A 21,354-nucleotide genomic window follows, 5' to 3' on the forward strand; every position below is an offset into this window, starting at 1 on the left:
GAGGTTAAAACATTAGGGGTATTAAGAGCCTCTTGGACAGGCACATGGATGAAAGAAAAATAAAGGATTACGGGGTAGTGTGAGTTTAGAACTATTTTAAAAGGAATATATGGGTTGGCACAACATCGAGGGCCGAAGGGCCTGTACTGTGCCTAATAGAGCTGAAGATGAGGTAACTGGCTTACAGAGGCAATGTGTAGTGAGTAGAGGCTGTTGAAAGGGCAAAATTGAAGTCAATAGGATAAACTGCAATGTAAAGAGTGGACAAAATTGAAAAGGGTGAAAACAGGATTGAAGGTGTTAAATTTGAATGTGTGCAGTATCCGGAATAAGGTAGATGAACTTGCAGGACAGCTGCAGATTGGCATGTGTGATGTTGTGCGCATCACTGAACCATGGCTGAAAGAAGATTAAAGGCTGGGAGCTTCATGTCCAAAGATACACAATGTATCAAAGGACAAGCAGGAAGGCAGAGGGGGCAGTGCTGCTCTGTTGGTAAAAAATGAAATCAAATCATTAGAAAGAGGTGACATAGGGTTGGAAGGTGTTGAATCATTGAGGATAGAGTGAAGGAATTGCAAGAGTAAAATGACCCTGATGGGAGTTGTATACAGAGCACCAAACTGTAGTAAGTATAAGGCCTACAAATTACAACAAAATACATGCCAAAAGAAAACTTCAATATGCAGGTAGATTGGGAAAATCAAGTGTTATGACCCCAGCCCCCTCCTTTGTGAGAATCGCAAGAGAGAGAGAGAAGCCTTACGGTTTGAAATGTGGTCTGGCCTCTCAGCCAGACAAAAGCCACGTACATGGCCATTGACTTGGGAGGCACCTTTGTGGAATAAGGGACTGGACTACGTGCAAACCCTCAGGGCAACGTGGGCTGGGTGATGGGGAAAGATTGCCTCACCCCCACCCTGATTGACATCTACAACGCTGCCAGTCCAGATAAAAGGTGGGCTGTCGAGGCGGGGCCTCAGACATACCAAGGAGACACACGAAGAAGACACGATAGCGCTTCCCGTCGGAGCGGGAAGCTATTTTGAAGGAAGCCACGTGCGCTAGATTCCGGATCGGGAGTCTGTGGCTGAAACCAAAGGAAAACCGTTTAAACTAACAACAGGGATTTGCTTCGCAAGTGTTCCTTCTTTCTCACCACTCTCTCTCTCTCCAACACGTGAAATGCCAGCGGTTCCCAAAACGGGAAAGCCTTCAGATTTTGAGTGACTCTTATATTCCATTGGACTCAGTATTATCCCCTAGACAATGATAGAGCTTATTTGTGATTGATTATTACTATACCTGTGCTTAGATTGAGTTGTGACGACGTATATGATCTGAATGTTTTGTATTAACCATACGTTTGTGCCCCTTTATAAATAAAAAACGTTTGAAAATAGTACCATCAGACTTCAGCGGACCTCTCTATCTTTGCTGGTAAGTCACCCGGTTACTGGGAACGTAACAAGTGGGGGCTCATCCGGGATTTGAAACCAAAGGGGAGTGTCAGTGAATCGGGCTGTAAGTCCAAACTTAAATCTGGTTACGTAGGTAGCCAGACAGGAAACCAGCAAAGATGGATGTGGATGAATTTATGAGAAACTTGACTGTAGAGGCGCTAGGGGCGGCTACCAAATTAGACTTGGTAAATCTGGCAAAGGAGTTAGACCTCACAGAGGTCATCAATGAAAAAGCAGGAAGTGCAAAGGGTCATAACTCAGTATTACATTGGGAAGAAGGTGTTTGCAGCTGAGGATTTGGAAAATATCCCCGAAAAGAGATTAGCGAGTGGGACAGATCAGTTAGAGTTGGAGAAAGTAAGGTTGGAACATGAATTTAAAGTAAAGCAGCTAGAAGCAGCTGAGAAGGAAAAGGAACGGGCTGAAAAAGAAAAGGAAAAGGAAAGGGAGCAGGCGTTCAAACTAAAGGAATTAGAGGTGAAACGGGGTCATGAGCTCCAGCTAAAGCAGCTGGAAGCAGCTGAGAAAGAGAAACAAAGGAGCCATGAATTGGAGCTGGACAGGCGAAGGCAAGAGTGAAGAGCTCAAGGGGTAGAGAAAGAGGGGGGTTTGATGTTAGTCGGGTGTTGAGGTTGGTCCCCCCCGTTCAAGGAGACGGATGTTGATAGTTATTTCTTGCTTTTTGAAAAGGTGGCAGTGAATCAGAAGTGGCCCAGAAAGCAGTGGGTGGCGTTGTTACAAAGTGTGTTATGAGGGAAAGCACAGCGGGCATATGCAGCGTTGCCCCCGGAAGGGGAAGGGAATTATGACCAAGTAAAGGAGGCCATTCTCCGGGGTTATGAGTTAGTACCTGAAGCGTATAGACAAAGGTTCAGAAATTTAAGGAAAGGGTGGAATCAAATGTATTCTCAAGCTAGCCCATGAGAAGGGTGTGCCCTTGGACCGTTGGTGCACCACGGAAAAGGTGGCCGAGAATTATGGGCGTCTCAGGGAGTTATTTTTGATTGAGGAATTTAAAGGTTGTGTTCCGGAAGAGATCCGGATGTATTTGAATGAGAGGACGAATCAGTCCATCTCAGATATTGCTAGGTTCGCAGATGAATATGCCCTAACCCACAAGACAAAGTTTTCCTCACCAAAAAGTTACCAGAGAGACCGTGGGAACGGTAGAGAAAGCCCGCCGGCTGAGGCGGAGATCCCGCTGGGAGCTAGTGGTAAAATTGAGGAGGAGAGGCAAGACAGCAGGAGAGGTCCTGGCTTGACCCGTTTTAATTGTGGAAAGGTGGGTTATATTGCATCTAAGTGCTTTGCTCCGAGAAAGGAGCCAGAGAGAAGGAAGGCAGCAGTCCCTATCGGGTGTGCCGTGGTAATTAGAAAATCGGCAAGAGGGTCCCAGGTAAGCAGAGAGCGCGAGGGGTCGGAGATTTATCTGTCACACGGAACCGTGTCTGTGAGGAAGGGGGACCCGCCAATTCCCGTACAGATTTGGAGAGACACGGGGCGGAGCTATCCTTGATTAGCCGTAATGTGTTAAAATTCGGACCTCTGACGGGAGAGATAGCCCTGAGAGGCATAGGAAACCGGACCGAGGTAGTGCCTTTGCATAGGGTCCTTCTAGATTGTGAGTTGGTGTCGGGACCAGTGGAACTGGGGGTCCTGCCGGAGTTGCCGGGGGAAGGTGTGGACGTCCTTCTGGGTAACGACCTAGTGGGTGGGAAGATGGGTGTAGTTGTGAAGCTGACAACCCAGCCCGTGAGAGTTGAGACCCCTCCCTCAGATCCAAAAATCTATCCTGCATGCGCAGTCACTCGCAGCCTGTCGAGAGCGGCAGCTGAGAACGAGAGCAGTTTAAAATTGGCCCAGACGTCTTTACCGACCCTGTGCCATGAGGGTTTCGAGGGTGGTAAAACGAGGAATAGTAACGTAAAATGGGGTAAGGGAGAGAAGGTAGATCTACCCTTAGCAAAGAAAAAGGTCCTAGAGGTAGGAAATAAAGATGAAAAACAGATAAAGCTGTTAAAAGGTCCAGGGTTGGACATGGATGATCTGTCTGGTTTGGCAGAACGGTTTGAAGAAGTTGAAAATTCTAAAGGTGTTCCCGATAATGAAATGAGGGCAGTCCTAGATGAAAAGGATGCCATTACCTTGAAGAAGTCTGCTGGGTTGGCAGATGAGGTTCTTTCAGCCCGCGGGGTTGAGTTTACTCCGGAAGTGAGTTGCCCAGAGAGTAACTGGGAGGATCAGGGGAATTTAGAATTTGAAAAGGGTACGGGTATTGAAAGCCTGGAAGAGGCCAATGCCCCGTTTGAGTGTGTCCAAGATGGGGATGCACGTGGTCCTGAACCTAGTCACGGAGCTCAGAAAAAATCTGAGGTATTTGACTCAGCTGGACGAGACGGCCGTCCTTTTGGATCAGATAGACTTGGTTTGGGGAAAAAGGGGTTAACCTTGGGAAGTGTGAGTTCCCAGATGGTTGTGCTGAAGGAGGTGTTCAGAGTTAATGTGGAGTTTACGAATGGGGAGATAACTGTTCTTGTGGAGGAGAACGGTAAATCTGTAGTTCCCAAATCGAATGAAAAAAAGTTAAGGTCTAGATTGATGCCTGCACATCGATTACAGGTTGATTTGGAATGTAAGGGTGCCTCACACGCTATTGTTATTCAAGAAAGCACTGTGAGGAAGCCGAAATTTAAATGCGGCCGGAGAAAAAGGTTCGAACTGAAACACATCAGCCTGCATGGTCTTGACAAAAGGGTTAACTACCTGTGTAGCATTAAAGAATTGGGTGGAAATTCCCATGATGGACTAGGTTGGGGACACGGAGTTAAGAGAATAACCCTCGTGAAAAGGAAAGGCGGGAGAGTACCTCGCCAAATTACTCAAGTACCCCACGGGGGAACTCCCCGGAAAAGAGGCGATGGTTAATAGAAAATGCCATTTTTTAAACAGCAACGCCGATTGTACGGGTTTGCGCCAAAGCCTGTGAGTAATAAAGACAACCCCTTTGGAGACCTGCCGGTGAAATAACACGACCGAGACGATTAGTATTTGTATAAACTTTTGTAGATGCACCTAAGCTAAGATCACACCTCCTTAGTTTTGTTGCTGAAGAAAATAAATAGGTGGTTATTGAGCTGAAGTTTGATGCTACAAGACTTTAGTACGGTACGTGATGTTAAGATATTAAAGAAAGGGGCACTGTAATTGTTACCTGTTTAGATACTGACTTGAATGTATAATGGTAGTACTCTGTGAAGAGAAAAGCTTGTGTAGTATGTTAGATTCCAAAAATCCTGAACGACTCTGTATCAACTTGTTTTTAACTGCTGGTAAAAAACTTTTAAGAGGGGAAGTGTTATGACCCCAGCCCCCTCCTTTGTGAGAATCGCAAGAGAGAGAGAGAGAGAAGCCTTACGGTTTGGAATGTGGTCTGGCCTTTCAGCCAGACAAAAGCCACGGACATGGCCATTGTCTTGGGAGACACCTTTGTGGAATAAGGGACTGGACTACGTGCAAACCCTCAGGGCAACGTGGGCTGGGTGATGGGGAAAGATTGCCTCACCCCCACCCTGATTGACATCTACAACCCTGCCAGTCCAGATAAAAGGTGGGCTGCTGAGGCAGGGCCTCAGACGCACCAAGGAGATACACGAAGAAGACATGATAGCGCTTCCCGTCGGAGCGGGAAGCCATTTTGAAGGAAGCCACGTGCGTTAGATTCCGGATCGGGAGTCTGTGGCTGAAACCAAAGGAAAACCGTTTTAACTAACAACAGGGATTTGCTTCGCAAAGACGACGGGCAAGTGTTCCTTCTTTCTCACCACTCTCTCTCTCCAACACGTGAAATGCCAGCAGTTCCCAAAACGGGATAGCCTGCAGATTTTGAGTGACTTATATTCCATTGGACTCAGTATTATCCCCTAGACAATGATAGAGCTTATTTCGGATTGATTATTACTATACCTGTGCTTAGATTGAGTTTTGACGACGTATATGATCTGAATGTTTTGTATTAACCATACGTTTGTGCCCCTTTATAAATAAAAAACGTTTGAAAATAGTTCCATCAGACTTCAGTGGACCTCTCTATCTTTGCTGGTAAGTCACCCGGTTACTGGGAACGTAACACAAGTTGATGCTGCTTTCCAGGAGGGGAATTTGTAGAGTGTCTACGAGACGTTATGGTTGAGCCCACTGGGGGATCAGCTATTCTGAATTGGGTGCTCTGCAATGAATCAGAATTGATTAGTGAGCTTAAGGTGAAATAGCCATTAGGGGCAAGTGATCATAATAAGATCAAATACACCCTGAAATTTGATTAAAAAAAAGGAAACTAAAGTCAGATGTATCAGTATTACAGTGGAGTAAAGTGAATTACAAAGGCATGAGGGAAGAGTTAGCCAGAATTGATTGGAAAAGAACACCGGCAGGGATGACAGCAGAGCAGCAATGGCTGGAATTTCTGGAAGCAATTCAGATGGCATAGGATATATACAACTCAAAGAGGAAGAAGTATTCTAAAGGAAAGATGGTCGAGTGTTCCTTTCATGACTCTTTCCCTTTCCTCCTTAGCTGTTAACCCAGCATCTCTTGAGTTTTCATCAACCAATCATTTCTTTCGTCTCTGACGTCTTTCAACTTCAATATTCCATTCTTGACAGAGACCGAATCCAGGGCAGAATCATGGAAGTTCATGCTAGGATCCTGAAGCCTCTTTGAATATGGTCAATGCGAATAAGTACTTTGTTCCAATATCTTAGCAAAATCAGAAAATAATAACTCAACATGTGGTTGTACAGCTGCCTTGCATCAATTCTTGTTTCACTGGTCTCATTTCCATTGTCTATCATGTCCTGGAGAACTTGAAGTATCTCCTCAAGGTACTTGTTGATGGGCTTCACTGCTTCTGTCCTTGCGCTCCACCTGGTTTCAGACTCCAACTTAACAACCACAGGCACGGTGTTTCCGAGTTTTTCCCAGCGTTGTGTTGAACAAGAGAAAAACACGTAGAGAGCTTCGATGGTTCCAAAAAACATTGTATCCTGCTTGGCTACATGTACACCCATCAAGTTGAGTGAGTGATTGTCACAATTCACAAACACTGCCAGGTTGTTTTTCTCACTTATTCTTTGATGAACACCACTTCTGTGTCTAGCCATCACAGCAGCTTTGTCACAGCGCTGTGACCGACAATCTTGTAGCGCCATTTTGTCCTTCTCTAGCTGTTTCAAGATGTCTTCAACATCCTTCTGGCTTATCTGGATAAAACCAAGGAAGGACTCTCTAACACGAACTGTTTTCCTCTCACATCAACTTCCACGTACCTCACTAGTTCTGACATCTTCTCACAGTGTGCCTGATCAGGAGTCGAGTCGAACATGAGACCATAGTACTTGGCTTTACAAATGAATGAGATGTTCTTATATGACAGGGTCAAAGATGGCCAGTAGTTTCAGTAAGCCACATTGGAGTCATCGTCTAGCTGTAGTGACTCTCTGTGTCCTCGCAAAGTCAGGTTCTGAGTCACAAGGAATTTTATGCAGTGAAGGATTCTTGTCAAGATATCATGCCACTTCTGCTTTTCATTCTCAATCTGTGACTGAAATACCATGTCAACAACTCCTCTGTTTCCAGATAAATTTCATTTCTTTCCACTGTGTGAAGCATTCTCGATGATTCTTGGCATTTTCATGAACACTAATCCTTCAGGTGCTTTCCGCTGGTTGAATCCACTTTCCTGCTCCAATGAGGATTAATGGTCTGACTGGGAATAGAGAAGGCAACAGATACAAAATGCAGACTTTTTAGAAGGGGAATAGACCAGCCATGAATGAGTCACTTCCTCACCATGACCATTGCCTAACTTCCTCTTGAATCTAGCTTTGTTCATTTGTTGGTAGGAAAGGCCCCTCACTGTCCTGGAAATACTTTGAACCCAGCTTTATTACTTCTGTTCTCAACGCGTCAGGTAGAATTGCTTTTCCAGTATCCTTATTGAACTTCAGAAGTTGAATGTCATGCTGGTATGACAGTTCAAGGCTCTTTGACACCATCCAGTTCACTAGGTTCAGTGTCGTCAGGTTCAATCTCGCCAGGTAAAATCTCATCAATAAACTCAACATCACCACCACCACCATCGTTTTCCCCTCCTGTCATGTCCACATTCTCTGTGGCAGCCTCACTCTTAATCTCGTCATACTCGGTTTTATCTGACCTGACTCCCTTCTCAGCTTGTGACGCATTTGCACTTGATCCACCTTCAGATTCTAACAAACTTGTAGCAGGCGACTCCATGGAACGTGTTGAACTACTTGTTCCGGGCTTTTCAAAGAAGGGCATGAAGAACTTGCTCAACTTCTTGGCTTCCTCCTCCTCCAACTTTCATCTCTTCTGTCCTTCAGCTCCACTTTCCTTCTTCGTGAAGAAGTATTTCACAGTCTTCTTACACAATGCTCTGAAATAAGGCCATCCTAGTGCTTCTGTCATGGTTCGGATCGGTTCCCCTTTAAATTTAGTTAGGTTGCGATCCAGACCATTGACTCCTTGTTCCCTTCTAATTCAGTTTCATGCATCCCTTGAGCTTGGCAATCAAGGTCATCTACTCTTGACCCGAATTGGCAGTTTATAAGCCCCTGGCTTTAGCCGTTCAGGGCGTGAGTGTTAAGAAGCCTTCATAAGCCGCCACCACTACAACAAACCAGAGTCATCCAGCCCGTGTCGGTGTACCAGCAATTCACCTTCCTGAGCCAGAGTGTAGTCCAGGCTCCTCAGTGAAGGGAAAGGGAAGCAGAGCCTATTGAACAGAGGCTGCCCCCAAGTAATGAATGGCTTCCAATGCCGTTGCTTGCACAAAGAGGTCATGCCCCAGATTCTACTACAAGGAGTGACTCAAGATCACTAGGAAACATAAGCTATTCACCAGCATTCTTCACTAAACTGGAAAACACTTCCCCAATGGTGAAGTCAAAGAAACAGGAGATATTTCATAAGTTGAATTCCTCTGGCAGCGGGGAGTCTGACATTGCTAATGCTCAACCTGGGACTGAGATACTTAACCTTCCTGCAGTTACCACATCAGGTGTGGCTTCATACAAGACAGACGGAGTCCTGACTTGACATTCATGCCCCTTGTCCATGTCTACCCCTCGAAGAGTCCCGGCTCGGTGCCTGAGTGGAAGGCGGAGTCCTGACTCGATGTCATGCCTAGTGTCTGTGTCTACACCCCGAAGAAGAGTCCCGGCTTGATGCCTGATCTAGAGCTGGAGTCCTGGCTCAACATTCCTGTCCATTGTCTGTGTCTACCCCTCGAAGAGTCCAGACTCGATGCCTGATTTGGAGGAGGAGTCCTGGTTCAAGATTCCTTGTCCTGTGTTTTGGTGTCCACGTTTCTGGCTGCAGTGATCCATGGTATCCAAGTGTCTGGCGGCGGTGAATCAAGGTCCTAGTCTCCTAGTCCAAGGTCCGCGGCTGTCCATGTTTTCATTGTCCAAGTCCAAGGTCCGTGGCTGTCCATGTTCCCGCTGTTGCTGTCCAAGTCATGGCTGCGGCGATCCCAGTTCCGTTTCCAAGTCCCAGGTCCACGGCGATCCAAGTCCCTAGTCCGAGGTCCTCTTTGTCCTCTTTGATTTCCCGATCTTCTGTGTAGCGAGTAACAAACACTATTTTATTGTACCTAAGAAAGACGTGTTTGTGTCCTGCTTCTGGGTCCTCTCCCAGCACCCTTGTCCCCACCTCGTGACAGCTTCTCACCAATGATAATCAAAGACAGATCATACATCTGAAGAAAATTCATTTTTCTCTATCTGAGAATGGCTTGTCTGACTTTAATAGAAACTGCTCAGTGGCATCCCCTTTCAAGTGGCGCCCAGGGCACATGCCATACCTGCCATACCTTAGATATGCCTCTGAATGCCTCACATTGTTTTATTTGTGAACACCTACATTGGTGATGCTGAAGCTCTTGGATGATCCTAGAGTTTTGAACATATCAACCAACATAGAGCATATCGGACACTGCCCGAGGTTTAGGAGCAAAACGGTTTGGACAAGCCAAGCATCAGTTCATGCTGCGAGAAATGCCTTCTTCCATGTGGTGGCGTCACTCAGCGACTCTGTAGGCAAGAGTTGTGAGTCTACTAGAACATGATAAATACCTTTTTACAGAATTTTCATCTATCAGCGCCGAAGCTTGCCAAACGGAGCTAATGGACCACATGCTGTCTCACCTGGGAAATCACCATCCTTGTTTTATTTTAAAGAAATCTGATCAAGTTTGCATAGTGCTGCTAATACACCCATCAAGGACTGTAGGGAGCTTGCTCAGATGGCTGATAGTCTACACGCATCCAGGCAATTCCCTGCCTCAAGACCCTAACTAGATGGATGTCCGCGGCCATGGCCATGGAACTGATGATGCTGGGCCTGTGTTTTTACAACGCTCGCTTTGGTAGGGACACCAGGGAGTTTCAACCGCCTTACAGCTTTGATAGTGCCAACGCATCAGGGTATCAGAGGTCTTTGAACACTGTGGGTTCCAGCTGCCAGGTTTATCTACTGTTCATTACAGACACCCTTTCAGGGCAACGCTTCATGTGTGACATGGGTGCTCAAGTGAGTATGGGGGGTATGGCCCATTGATGAGAAGGCAAAGAGCCGCTTCAGTGGGTGACATTACATTTGGGACTTGTTCCTGGCTCAAGTGGTGGGACCTCTGCTCGGTGCAGATTTCCTGTGTGCTCAAGGACTAGGACTCGATCGTAAGAACTGCTGGCATGTGGACGTCAAGGAGTTAGGGTCATTACCCTGCTCCCCCAGTAAATACCCCACAATGGTACTGTTCAGTGCATACACCACCACGTATGAGTTTACTCGAATGCTGGTCAAATTCCCAAACCTCACCACACCCACGATCTCCACAACAGGCACAAAACATGGGGTCAAGCACCACATTTCTGCAACTGGGCCACTAGTCCATGTCCACACGTGTAGACTGGACCTAGAAATGCTGTTAACCGTGAAGGCTGAGTTTGCTAATATGGCAAGACTTGGCATTGTACGCCAGTGAAATAGCTCCTAGGCTGATGGTGGTTGCTGCCCAGGTGGCGATTACCAATGTCTTAACATGGTCACCAAACCCCACCACCCCCAATCGTTACCCAGTCCCACACATCCAAGGCTCTTTGGCATGTTTAGCCGGAATGTTACTTTTTCCCAAAGTCAGTCTCGTTCGGGGCTATCATCAGGTGCCTGTATGTGGAGGAGATTCCCAAAATGGCTGTGATAACTCCGTTTTGCTTTGTTGAGTTTCTGTGCATGCCATTTGGGCAGAAAAATGTAGCACAGACTTTCCAACATCTGATGGGCTCTATATTAAAAGACTTAAATTTTCTTTTTGTTTACCTGGATGACATACTTGCTGCCAGTGTATCCAAATCAGAACACTTTTTGAGTGCTTAAGCCAACACTGGTTGATTGTTAACCCTGCTAAATGCCATTTTGGATTGTCAGCAATTGACTTCAGCATCTGCACAGAAGGTGTAAAACCTTCCCATACAAAGTAGCCACTATTATGGATTTCCCACCACCCCACACTACTAAAAAATTACTGGAGTTTTTAGGCATGGCGAATTTCTATCACCATGTCTTTCCATGAGCTGCTGAACTTATGCTTCCTCCATCTCGTGTGCTTAAAGACAATGCCCCTAGTCAAGTGCTTGGCTGGTCAGAACACATCACCAAGGCATTTGATGATACCAAACAAACTGTTTCCAACATGACCCTACTGGTGCACCCGCTCTCCAATGCACCTTTTGCCATTACTACTGATGTCTCAGACTATGCTGTGGGTGCTGTGCATGAACAGCGAGCGGGATGTGTGTGGCAACCGCTCACCTTCTGCAGTCAACAACTCCATTGACCCAAAAGGAAATACAGCATAGTTGACCATGAGCTTATTGCTCACCATCTGTGTCCACCATTTTAATTTTCTTCTGGAGGGTCAGCATTTCAACAGTATTCGTTGTCCACAAATCCCTCATGCATGTGATGTCCAAACTATCAGACCCTTGGTCTGCACGACAGCCAGCCACCTGACCTATGTATCAGAGTTCGCAATGAATATACAACACATCACGAGAACAAATGCCATGGCTGATTGCCTCTCACGACCAGCCACTGACACCATACACATGGGGGCTGACTATGCTGGGATGGCAGCCAACCAAGTTACTGACCCAGAGGTCCAGGCTTACCGAACAGCAGTTGGCTGACATTAAGTTTGGGGAAACTGAGGTTTCTCTCCTGTGTGATGTCTCAAGCAGTTGCCCTTGCCCCATAGTGCCTGCAAACTGGACAGACTGTATTTGTCTCAGTACATAGATTCTCATCTGAGCTGGAAGGCCTCACAGAAACTGGTTACACTAAAGTTTGTGTGGCATGACCTTAAAAAGGATGAGTGTGATTGGACTTCAGCCTGTGTGGAGTGCCTGTGGGCAGAAGTTAACCATCCTGTTCAGGCACCACTAGCACTTTTGAGGTTCCCAAGCAACGGTTTGATCATGTCCGTGTGGACCTTGTTGGCCTGTTTCCACCCTCCTATGGTTTCATGCACCTCCTTAATGTGTACTGTATCACCAGGTGGCCAGAGGTCGTCCCTCTGACATTGACAATGGCCACAGACGTGGCTCAGGCATTAATCAGCATCTGGGTTTCTCAGTTTGGCACCCCATTTGATATTTCCTCTGACCACTGACCCAATTCACATCAGACCTCTAGGCTGCGATGGCCAAAACCTCGGTGTTAGGCTACATCACACCATGGAGTATCACCAACAGTCCAATGGCCCATGTGAGCAGTTTCTCTTCTCCTTGAAGGCTGCTCTGAGGGCTTCTCTGATGGATGAGTTTTGTCATGATTGTCTCCCATGGGTCCTCCTGGGGCTCAGAACAGTTCCAAAATTGGAGGTGTAGTCAACCGTGGCTGAGTTGGTATACAAGCAATCATCATGAGTGCCAGGTGATTTTATTCCTGATGCCACGGATGCCTGCTAGGCCTCTCAACAGGATTCCCCCCCTCCTCAGTAAATTCAATTCCTTTGCACCTATTCCTACCTCCCATAATTTGGGTTTTGGGTTTCTGTGGATCAAGATTCCACCTCGTTTGTTTTCATCCACCATGACACATGACACCATGACACCCTTAGGCCCCCTTATGATGGCCCTTTCTGCATTTGGGAATAGATAGAAAGGGTATGTAAATATCATAGATAGGAAGGGTAAGCCTGAATCTATTTCAGTAAATCACCTTAAACCAGCCCACTAAGATCTGGAGGATTCTGCTACCCTGCCCCTACCATCATGACGTGACCAGGAGTGTGTCAACTCACCTCTGACTGTACCAGAGGCACCTGCTCTTTCTCGAAAATGGAACATAGGACCCATGCGTGATTTTTCTGAGCTCCAGGCAGGTTCACAATGAATTTGATGAATTCTGGGGGGGAGAGATGTCTGTGTAGGGTAACGTAATTGGTGGAAACATACATGATTTACAACCAATCCCAAAGCTGGGGTTTTCTTTAAGAGGCTGGTTTGATGTGATGATGTAATTATGTAAAGTACTATTACCACGCTTTTTGTTCAGTGTTTGGAACACAAAAAATAAATTGTTTCTCGTTTTCTTAAACATAAAACGTTTCACATTGTTTAATTTGTGAAAACCTACGTGGGCTTTGAAGATCAGTTGCTAGTGAATCTACCAGGTTTTTCTTTCTTCTGTTTTGCAGAATTAGTAAGCAAGATAGCTAGATAGATAGATAGATAGATACTTTATTCATCCCCATGGGGAAATTCAACTTTTTTTCCAATGTCCCATACACTTGTTGTAGCAAAACTAATAACATACAATACTTAACTCAGTAAAAAATATGATATGCATCTAAATCACTATCTCAAAAAGCATTAATAATAGCTTTTAAAAAGTTCTTAAGTCCTGGTGGTTGAATTGTAAAGCCTAATGGCATTGGGGAGTATTGACCTCTTCATCCTGTCTGAGGAGCATTGCATCGATAGTAACCTGTCACTGAAACTGCTTCTCTGTCTCTGGATGGTGCTATGTAGAGGATGTTCAGAGTTTTCCATAATTGACCGTAGCCTACTCAGCGCCCTTCGCTCAGCTACCGATGTTAAACTCTCCAGTACTTTGCCCACGACAGAGCCCGCCTTCCTTACCAGCTTATTAAGACGTGAGGCATCCCTCTTCTTAATGCTTCCTCCCCAACACGCCACCACAAAGAAGAGGGCGCTCTCCACAACTGACCTATAGAACATCTTCAGCATCTCACTACAGACATTGAATGACGCCAACCTTCTAAGGAAGTACAGTCGACTCTGTGCCTTCCTGCACAAGGCATCTGTGTTGGCAGTCCAGTCTAGCTTCTCGTCTAACTGTACTCCCAGATACTTGTAGGTCTTAACCTGCTCCACACATTCTCCATTAATGATCACTGGCTCCATATGAGGCCTAGATCTCCTAAAGTCCACCACCATCTCCTTGGTCTTGGTGATATTGAGACGCAGGTAGTTTGAGTTGCACCATATCACAAAGTGATATGTGATATCACAAAGAGACGTGTTTTTAATTTCTAAATAAGATACAATTTTAATATAGTTTACTCAATGCTGCATGAACAATCAAAACTGTGATTTATCTTAAGCTCTTAATTCGCATCTTGAAAAGCTTTACAGATTTCAACATTCTACATATTTATACTTGTTACTTCTTTGATTAACCTATGGCACAAAGGAGATCAGACCCATTACAGTTGTTTGACGTTAGCCTCAATCTTTGTAATTTTACATGTATGCTACTGAGTGCATTTGGTTTGTTTTTGCACCATGTATTGTATTTGTAATTTCTCTTCAAGTACAATGGATTCCAGTAACTGGGCCATGGGTTCATCAGGGCAAATGCTTACCTGGTCAACTCTTAAAGAACAAGAACAAATCAAGAAACCAGCTGGGATTTCCTTTGTTTATTTGGGGCATCATGTTACTTAAAGAGGGCAGCAAACTGTTACCACACATTTTATTACCAGCACATTGTAGCAGATTAGGTACTACACTATGCTTAGAGCAAACAGTTTTGATACAGTGTCACCTGCTTGTTTGTATTCATAAAATAATGATTTTAGTGACTGATTGTTGGCAAATAATGAACAGTAAGACAATACAGAATTGCTTTTTTCACTGCTGTTTCAAACAGTGCTATTCCAAGGCTTGGCAATGCCAGAGACAGCCAGGAGTGAAAATGAAAGGATTTCACAACTTCAACAAATTAGAAAATATGAAGAATTTGAAGATATCATCAATTACCTTGAATATTACAATGAAAATGAAGATTTGGAGGATGCCATCAAAAGCACTGTTTGAAGGCACTATCTGTGCTACTGTAGGTGTCTACACTGATTGTGTTCATTTAGTCAAACAAATATGTCAGTGTATACTGAATGAATTCCTCCATCAACAACTATTAGGAACAAATACACATCTTAATAGTACCGTGGTAGTTTTGGCAGTGTTGTCACTTGTTCTGTATTTCATTTATTTCAGGAGTTCCCAATCTTTTTTATGCCATTGACTAATGCCATTAAGCAGGTTGTGAACCTCTGAATTAAATAGATAATTTGTTATTCAGTTGGGTAGTTTTTTTATATACCTTTTAAACTATTTCCATTAAACCTGCTAACTGGCCCAGATGTACTGGTCCTGATGTGTCCTTCTTAACTGGAATCCACTGTAGCTTACATGTTAAACTGGTGGTGCACATCTTTTTTAAACTAACTTACTAAATTTTCTCAGTCGAAGTCCTGATCTTTGCTATTTCATATAAGTGGAATATTTTCTCCAGAATGTTCACATTCCTGCAAATAAACATATGAAATTCTGATATCAGTGAAGTGCTTTGATAGTGTTCTCATAATTCATAGGGCATTGAGGTTTGAATTATTTTTTTCCTCAGTGTTGACTATTGACTATTTAAATTTAAAGACAACATTACATTCAAACAAAGCAATAAGAGATGGCACAATTAGATACAGCAAACACTTAAACAAATTAACTCACTTTTTAAAATGGACATAAACCTATTCAACATCTTTCAGAGTATTAGGTTTATGGTTTTTAAGATATTTTACAGATTTGCAACTTACTGGAGTGATAGCTCAGTCTACATTAGGTAGGCATTGCTCCAGTGTTATTCATGAATGTTGTATGATTATTGCCCTTCAAATATTTCTGACACTATTTTACCTTTGTGGACAACCTAAGAACTTCAACTTGTTTGAAAACCATCCATGCATGTCAGATACTAAAATATAGAAAGAGCTTCAACTTATAAAATGGCACATTTGTGTTATATTGTCCCACTTAAAATAAAAGGCAGCTACATTTACTTCAAAGTGGAACAAAATTGAACACCAGACCTATTTGGAACCTAAAAAAACCCTCATCCACTACTTTCCTGTTTTGAGAATTGAAGGCATATCTGGTTTAGTAGAAATTTACTAGAGAGATTTGGGAGATTGATTTAAGAGATTAAAGAAGCCAGGACATTGTAAACATATATTGTAATTACTCCAAACATTTCATGCTTGGTTAAGTCAATTCTGTGTGCACAAGTACAGAAAGTACATGAAGATCAAGGCATCGTCAAATTTACATTGGTTTAAAATTTTATATTAACTAATGAAGAATTTTGAAAATGTTAGAATGCAATATCACTGTGCATAGATGTATTAAGTATTTCTGAAATGTTGTTTTGGCTCAAACAAGTTTGGATATTGACAGACCTAATAAACAAAAATCAAAATTTTATTGACTATGTAAATACCAATGTTATCTGCTAATAAAACTTTTCAAACTACCCATAACTAGAACAATTTATACTTAGGTTTCAAGCTTAATTTTTGATACTCACATTTCTACACTTATATTTGACCAATATTGAAACCAATATTTTTCAGACTGTTAAATCATCTGATCGAGCTCGGCTACTTGCTTTGCTTAATCTGCTCAACGGTCTTGTGTCCGATAGGTTTTCGCTCATTCCTGCTGGTGGATCCGGCTCTGGTCCGCTGTCTTCCTCTGGTTCTGCCAATGCTGCAGGTTCCGATTCTGTTACTAACTCTGCTTCTGCTTGTGGACCTGCCTTTTGTCCAGGTTCAGCATCGTCTAGCTGTTCATAGGCCAACAATGTTTCATTATACACCTTAATCATATCCTCTACTGGAGCAACACGTTTGACTTTTTCTTGAAAACTGATTAAGGGGGTTCTATTCATATCCACTCCAGTCTCTGACATTGGAAAATAATGGGACATTGGTTTATCTTCTTTGAGGAGTTTATAATCATGAGCTTTCTGCATGGAGGACACACTAATGGAATGGATAAGTTTCTGCGAAGGATAATCTATTGGTTGTTCAGCTGTCTTTCGAAAAGCAAATCTGATCTTCTTCAAGCCCAGGTGACTTATTTCGATAAAATTTAAGAACAGAGATACCGAAGCCACTGCAAGCATGAAAATAACAAAGATAGTCTTCTCCGTTGGTCTTGAGACGAAACAGTCAACTGTATTGGGACAAGGCCACCTACTGCAGCGATAGAGTGGCAGAATGTGGAACCCGTAGAGGAAATACTGGCCGACTACAAAACCAATTTCAAAAATTGTTTTGAAGAGAATATGGCAGATGTATGTTCTAAGCAACATGCCTTCCAAACGGAACTTCTTGTTCGTTTTGGTGGACTCCTTTACACCTTCATCTGGGGCTAAAGGCAATTTCTCTTCGTTCACTTCTTGTCTACTCGCTTCTTCTCCCCTTTCTTTTCTCTTCTCCTCCATTCTTACGTGATGAACTGCATGGCCAACATAAACCAAAGATGGTGTGGAGACGAAGATTATCTGGAGAACCCACAGTCTTATATGGGAAATAGGGAAGGCTTCGTCATAACAAACATTCTCACAACCTGGCTGTTGGGTATTGCAGACAAAATCTGACTGCTCGTCTCCCCAAACGAACTCGGCAGCTGTGCCAAGAATTAGGATTCGAAAAATAAACAGCACTGTCAACCACACTCTTCCTATTACGGTGGAATGTTCATTAACTTCTTCCAAAATGTTTCCCAGAAAACTCCAATCGCCCATTTTTTCGCGGATTTACCTGCTTCGAAGGAAAAAAAAGAAAACGCGTGGTTTGAACTGCTTCGAATTTTTTTTTGTTTTCCCTCAATATAATCTGCGCCCCCACCCCCAGAAAGAATACAGCCAACAGTTGATCTAAAAGAAGCAGAAGTTGTTTCCATCTAGGACAATCAAGCGATTTTTCCTTCAATATTACTGTGCGGTGACATTCGCGTTAGCTTATAAACAGGATACAAAGTATTTCCAGGATTTCAACATTTCTGCAAACCACAATACAGCTCCCTTAAGCAATTCCCACACTCCCTATAAACTACTTCGCGCTTAAACATCGAATAAAACCTAATTTTAACGTAATTAACTTGGCAACTTGCCGAGCAAAGGAGCGCTTTTCAGCTCAATCCCTTATAGCGCCCTGTGAACTGGTCAGGAACACGTTGAATCTAAAGCTGTCCCAGGCTAAACAGACGTGAAGTAATAGAGCACGATCATTGGCTTTTTAGCTTGCGACAATATTTAAGCCGGCATCCAGTGAAGAGATGTCATCCTCTGACGCCTGTACACATGATTGACGGGAGCACATTTCAAAGCAATAATACTGCGTATATGTACAAATATACAAAAACGACTTGTAAAAATTCGGGTGATTAATAGTCAACATCGATTTATCAAATGCTGTGCACACTAATGTACTAGGGTGGACGTTTTACTTAAAAGTGGATATAAGTAATTTGGAGTATGTCCACTTTTAATTACAACAATCAGATATTCTGATTACATTTACTTTGTAACTTTTATCCAGTTGTTACTTGGAAGACTCCCACATGTTTAGTGTACCTTTCTGCAAATGCCACTCTTTAAGAAGAGAGGAAGGCAAAAGAAAGGAAATTATAGTCCAGTTAGCCTAACCTCAGTGATTGGAGAAGTGTTGGAGTCTATTATTGAGGGTGAGGTTTTGGGGTACTTGGAGACAAATGATAAAATAAGTCAAAGGTTTCTGTGAAGGGAAATCTTACCTGACATATCTGTTAGAGTTCTTCTAGGAAGTAACAAGCAGGGAAAAAAAGAGAAACAGAAGATGTCACTTAGTTTGATTTTCAGAAGGCATTTGCCACACATGAGGCTGCTTAACCAGATAAAATCCCTTGGCATTACAGGGAAGATGCTGACAAGGAGGAATGGTTAATAGGCAGATGACAACCAGTGGGGAAAAAAAGGGGGCCTTTTCTGGTTGACTGCCAGTGACTAGTGGTGTTCCTCAGGGGTCAGTATTGGGACCTCTACTTTTCACATTGTTTGTCAACGATTTAGATAATGGAATTGATGACTTTGTGGCAAAGTTTGCGGATGATACTAAGACAGGTGGAGGGGTAGGTACTGCTGAGGAAGCAATGTGATTACAGCAGGGCTTAGACATAATGGGCAAAAAATTGGCAGATGGAATACAGTTTTGAGAAATGTATGATAATACATTTTGGTAAAAGGAACAACAGTACAGACTATTATCTAAATGGGGAGAAGTTTCAAACATCAGAGGTGCAAAGGGACTTTGGAGACCACGTGTAAGAGTCTGGGTTAATTTACTGGTTAAGTCTGCAGTAAAAAAGGGAAATACAATTTTGACATTTATTTCAGGTGAATAAAATATAAAAGCAATGAGATAATGCTGAGCCTTTATAAGACACCAGTCAGGCCATACTTGGAGGATTGTCAACAGTTTTGGGCCCCAGCTCTCAGAGATGATGTGTTGTCATTGAGGAGAGTCCACAGACGGTTACAGAACTAGAGGGCATAGGCTCAAAATTGAGGGGGACTTTTTAGAACAGAGGTAAGGAGGATTTTTTTTTAGCCAGAGAGTAGTGAATCTATGGAATGCTCTGCCACAGACAGTGATGGAGGCTAAGTATGTGGATATATTTAAAACGGAAGTTGATAGTTTCCTGATCGATCAAGGCATCAAAGGGATAAGGCAAAAAGGCAGGTGTATGGTGTTGAGTGGGATCCAGAATCAGTCATAGTGGTGCAGATTCGATGGGCTGAATGGCCTAATTCTGCTGCTATGTCTTATGTTCTTATGGTATTATTGTGGTATTATATCATGTATATTTTTGTTCGCTCACAACCAAGTACCTAACCCTGTAAATCAGAAAAGAACATTTTAGATAGCGCAATAAATGTAATTTCAGGTTCAGAAAGAAAGAGGGGTTTGGATGACAGAATTAATAATCAAGTTTAATAGATGAAGATAAGCCATTAATTAATGTGAAATGAAAATAAATGGAACCTATTTATTTATTTATTTATTTATCTATCTATCTATCTAATAGCAACACATCACAGAGGAGGCCCTTCCTGCCGTTCGAGCCATGCCGTTTCAGGGATCGCTAACAAACACAATTAACCCTAACCTAATCATGGGACAATTTACAGTGACCAATTCATGAAATGTGGAAAGGCACAAGAGCACTTGCGGAAAACCCACACATTCCACAGGGAGGACGTATAGAATCATAGAAACATAGAAAAACTACGGCACAATATAGGCCCTTTGGTCCACAAAGCAGTGCTGAACATGCTAGAAATTACCTAGGGGTACATATAGGCCTTGATTTTTCTGAGTTCCATATACCCGTCCAGGAGTTTCTTAAAAGACCCTATCATATCCACCTCCACCAGTGTCGCCAGCAGCCCACTCTACGCACTCAACACTCTCTGCGTAAAAAACTTACCCCTGACATCTTTTCTATACCTATTTCCAAGAAACTTAGAACTATGCCCTCTCATGATAACCATTTCAGCCCTGGGATAAAGCCTCTGACTATCCACATGATCAATGCCTCTCATCATCTTATTCACCTCTATCAGGTTACCTCTGATCCTCCATAGCTCCAAGGAAAAAAGGCCCAGTTCATTCAATCTATTCTCATAAGGCATGCTTCCCAATCTAGGCAACATCCTTGTAAATCTCCTCTGCACCCTTTCTATGGTTTCCACATCCTTCCTGTAGTGAGGTGACCAAAACTGAGCACAACACTCCAAGTGGGATCTGACCAGGGTCCTATATAGCTGCAACATTACCTCTCGGCTCTTAAATTCAATACCATGATTGATGAAGGCCAATGCACCGTATGTTTTCTTAATTACAGAGTCAACCTGTGCAGCTGCTTTGAGTGTCCTGTGGACTCAGACCCCAAGATACCTCTGATCTTCCACACTGTCAAGGGCCTTACCATTAACACCATATTCTGCCATCATATTTGACCTACCAAAATGAACCACATCACACTTATCTGGGTTGAACTCCATCTGCCACTTCTCAGCCCAGTTTTGCACCCTATCAATGTCCTGCTGTAACTTCTGACAGCCCTCCACACTATCCACAACACCTCCAACCTTTGTGTCATCAGCAAACTTACTAACCCATCCCTCCACTTCCTCATCCAGGTCATTTATGAAAATCACGAAGAGTAGGGGTCCCAGAACAGATCTCTGAGGCACACGGCTGGTCACCGACCTCCATGCAGAATATGACCCATCTACAACCATACTTTGCCTTCTGTGGGCAAGCCAGTTTGGGATCCACAAAGCAATGTCCCCTTGGATCCCATATCTCCTTATTTTCTCAATAAGCCTTGCATGGGATACATTGTCAAATGCTTTGCTTTGCTGAAATCCATATACACTACATCTACTGCTCTTCCTT

General features: G+C 43.5%; 1 protein-coding gene across 1 annotated transcript; it reads right to left on the reverse strand.

Annotated features, from left to right (window-relative positions):
* Window positions 1–13,931: 13,931 nt before the first annotated feature.
* On the reverse strand, window positions 13,932–17,661 carry gja8b (gap junction protein alpha 8 paralog b). The gene is made up of 2 exons (XM_073043163.1): window positions 16,434–17,661; window positions 13,932–15,378 (listed from the first exon to the last, which is right to left on the reverse strand). Exon 1 carries the CDS (start codon window positions 17,655–17,657, stop codon window positions 16,476–16,478), a length of 1,182 nt encoding a protein of 393 aa, XP_072899264.1. The 5' UTR covers window positions 17,658–17,661; the 3' UTR covers window positions 13,932–15,378; window positions 16,434–16,475.
* Window positions 17,662–21,354: the final 3,693 nt, after the last annotated feature.

This window comes from Hemitrygon akajei, chromosome 4 (assembly GCF_048418815.1).
Source record: "Hemitrygon akajei chromosome 4, sHemAka1.3, whole genome shotgun sequence".
Taxonomy (NCBI): domain Eukaryota; kingdom Metazoa; phylum Chordata; class Chondrichthyes; order Myliobatiformes; family Dasyatidae; genus Hemitrygon; species Hemitrygon akajei.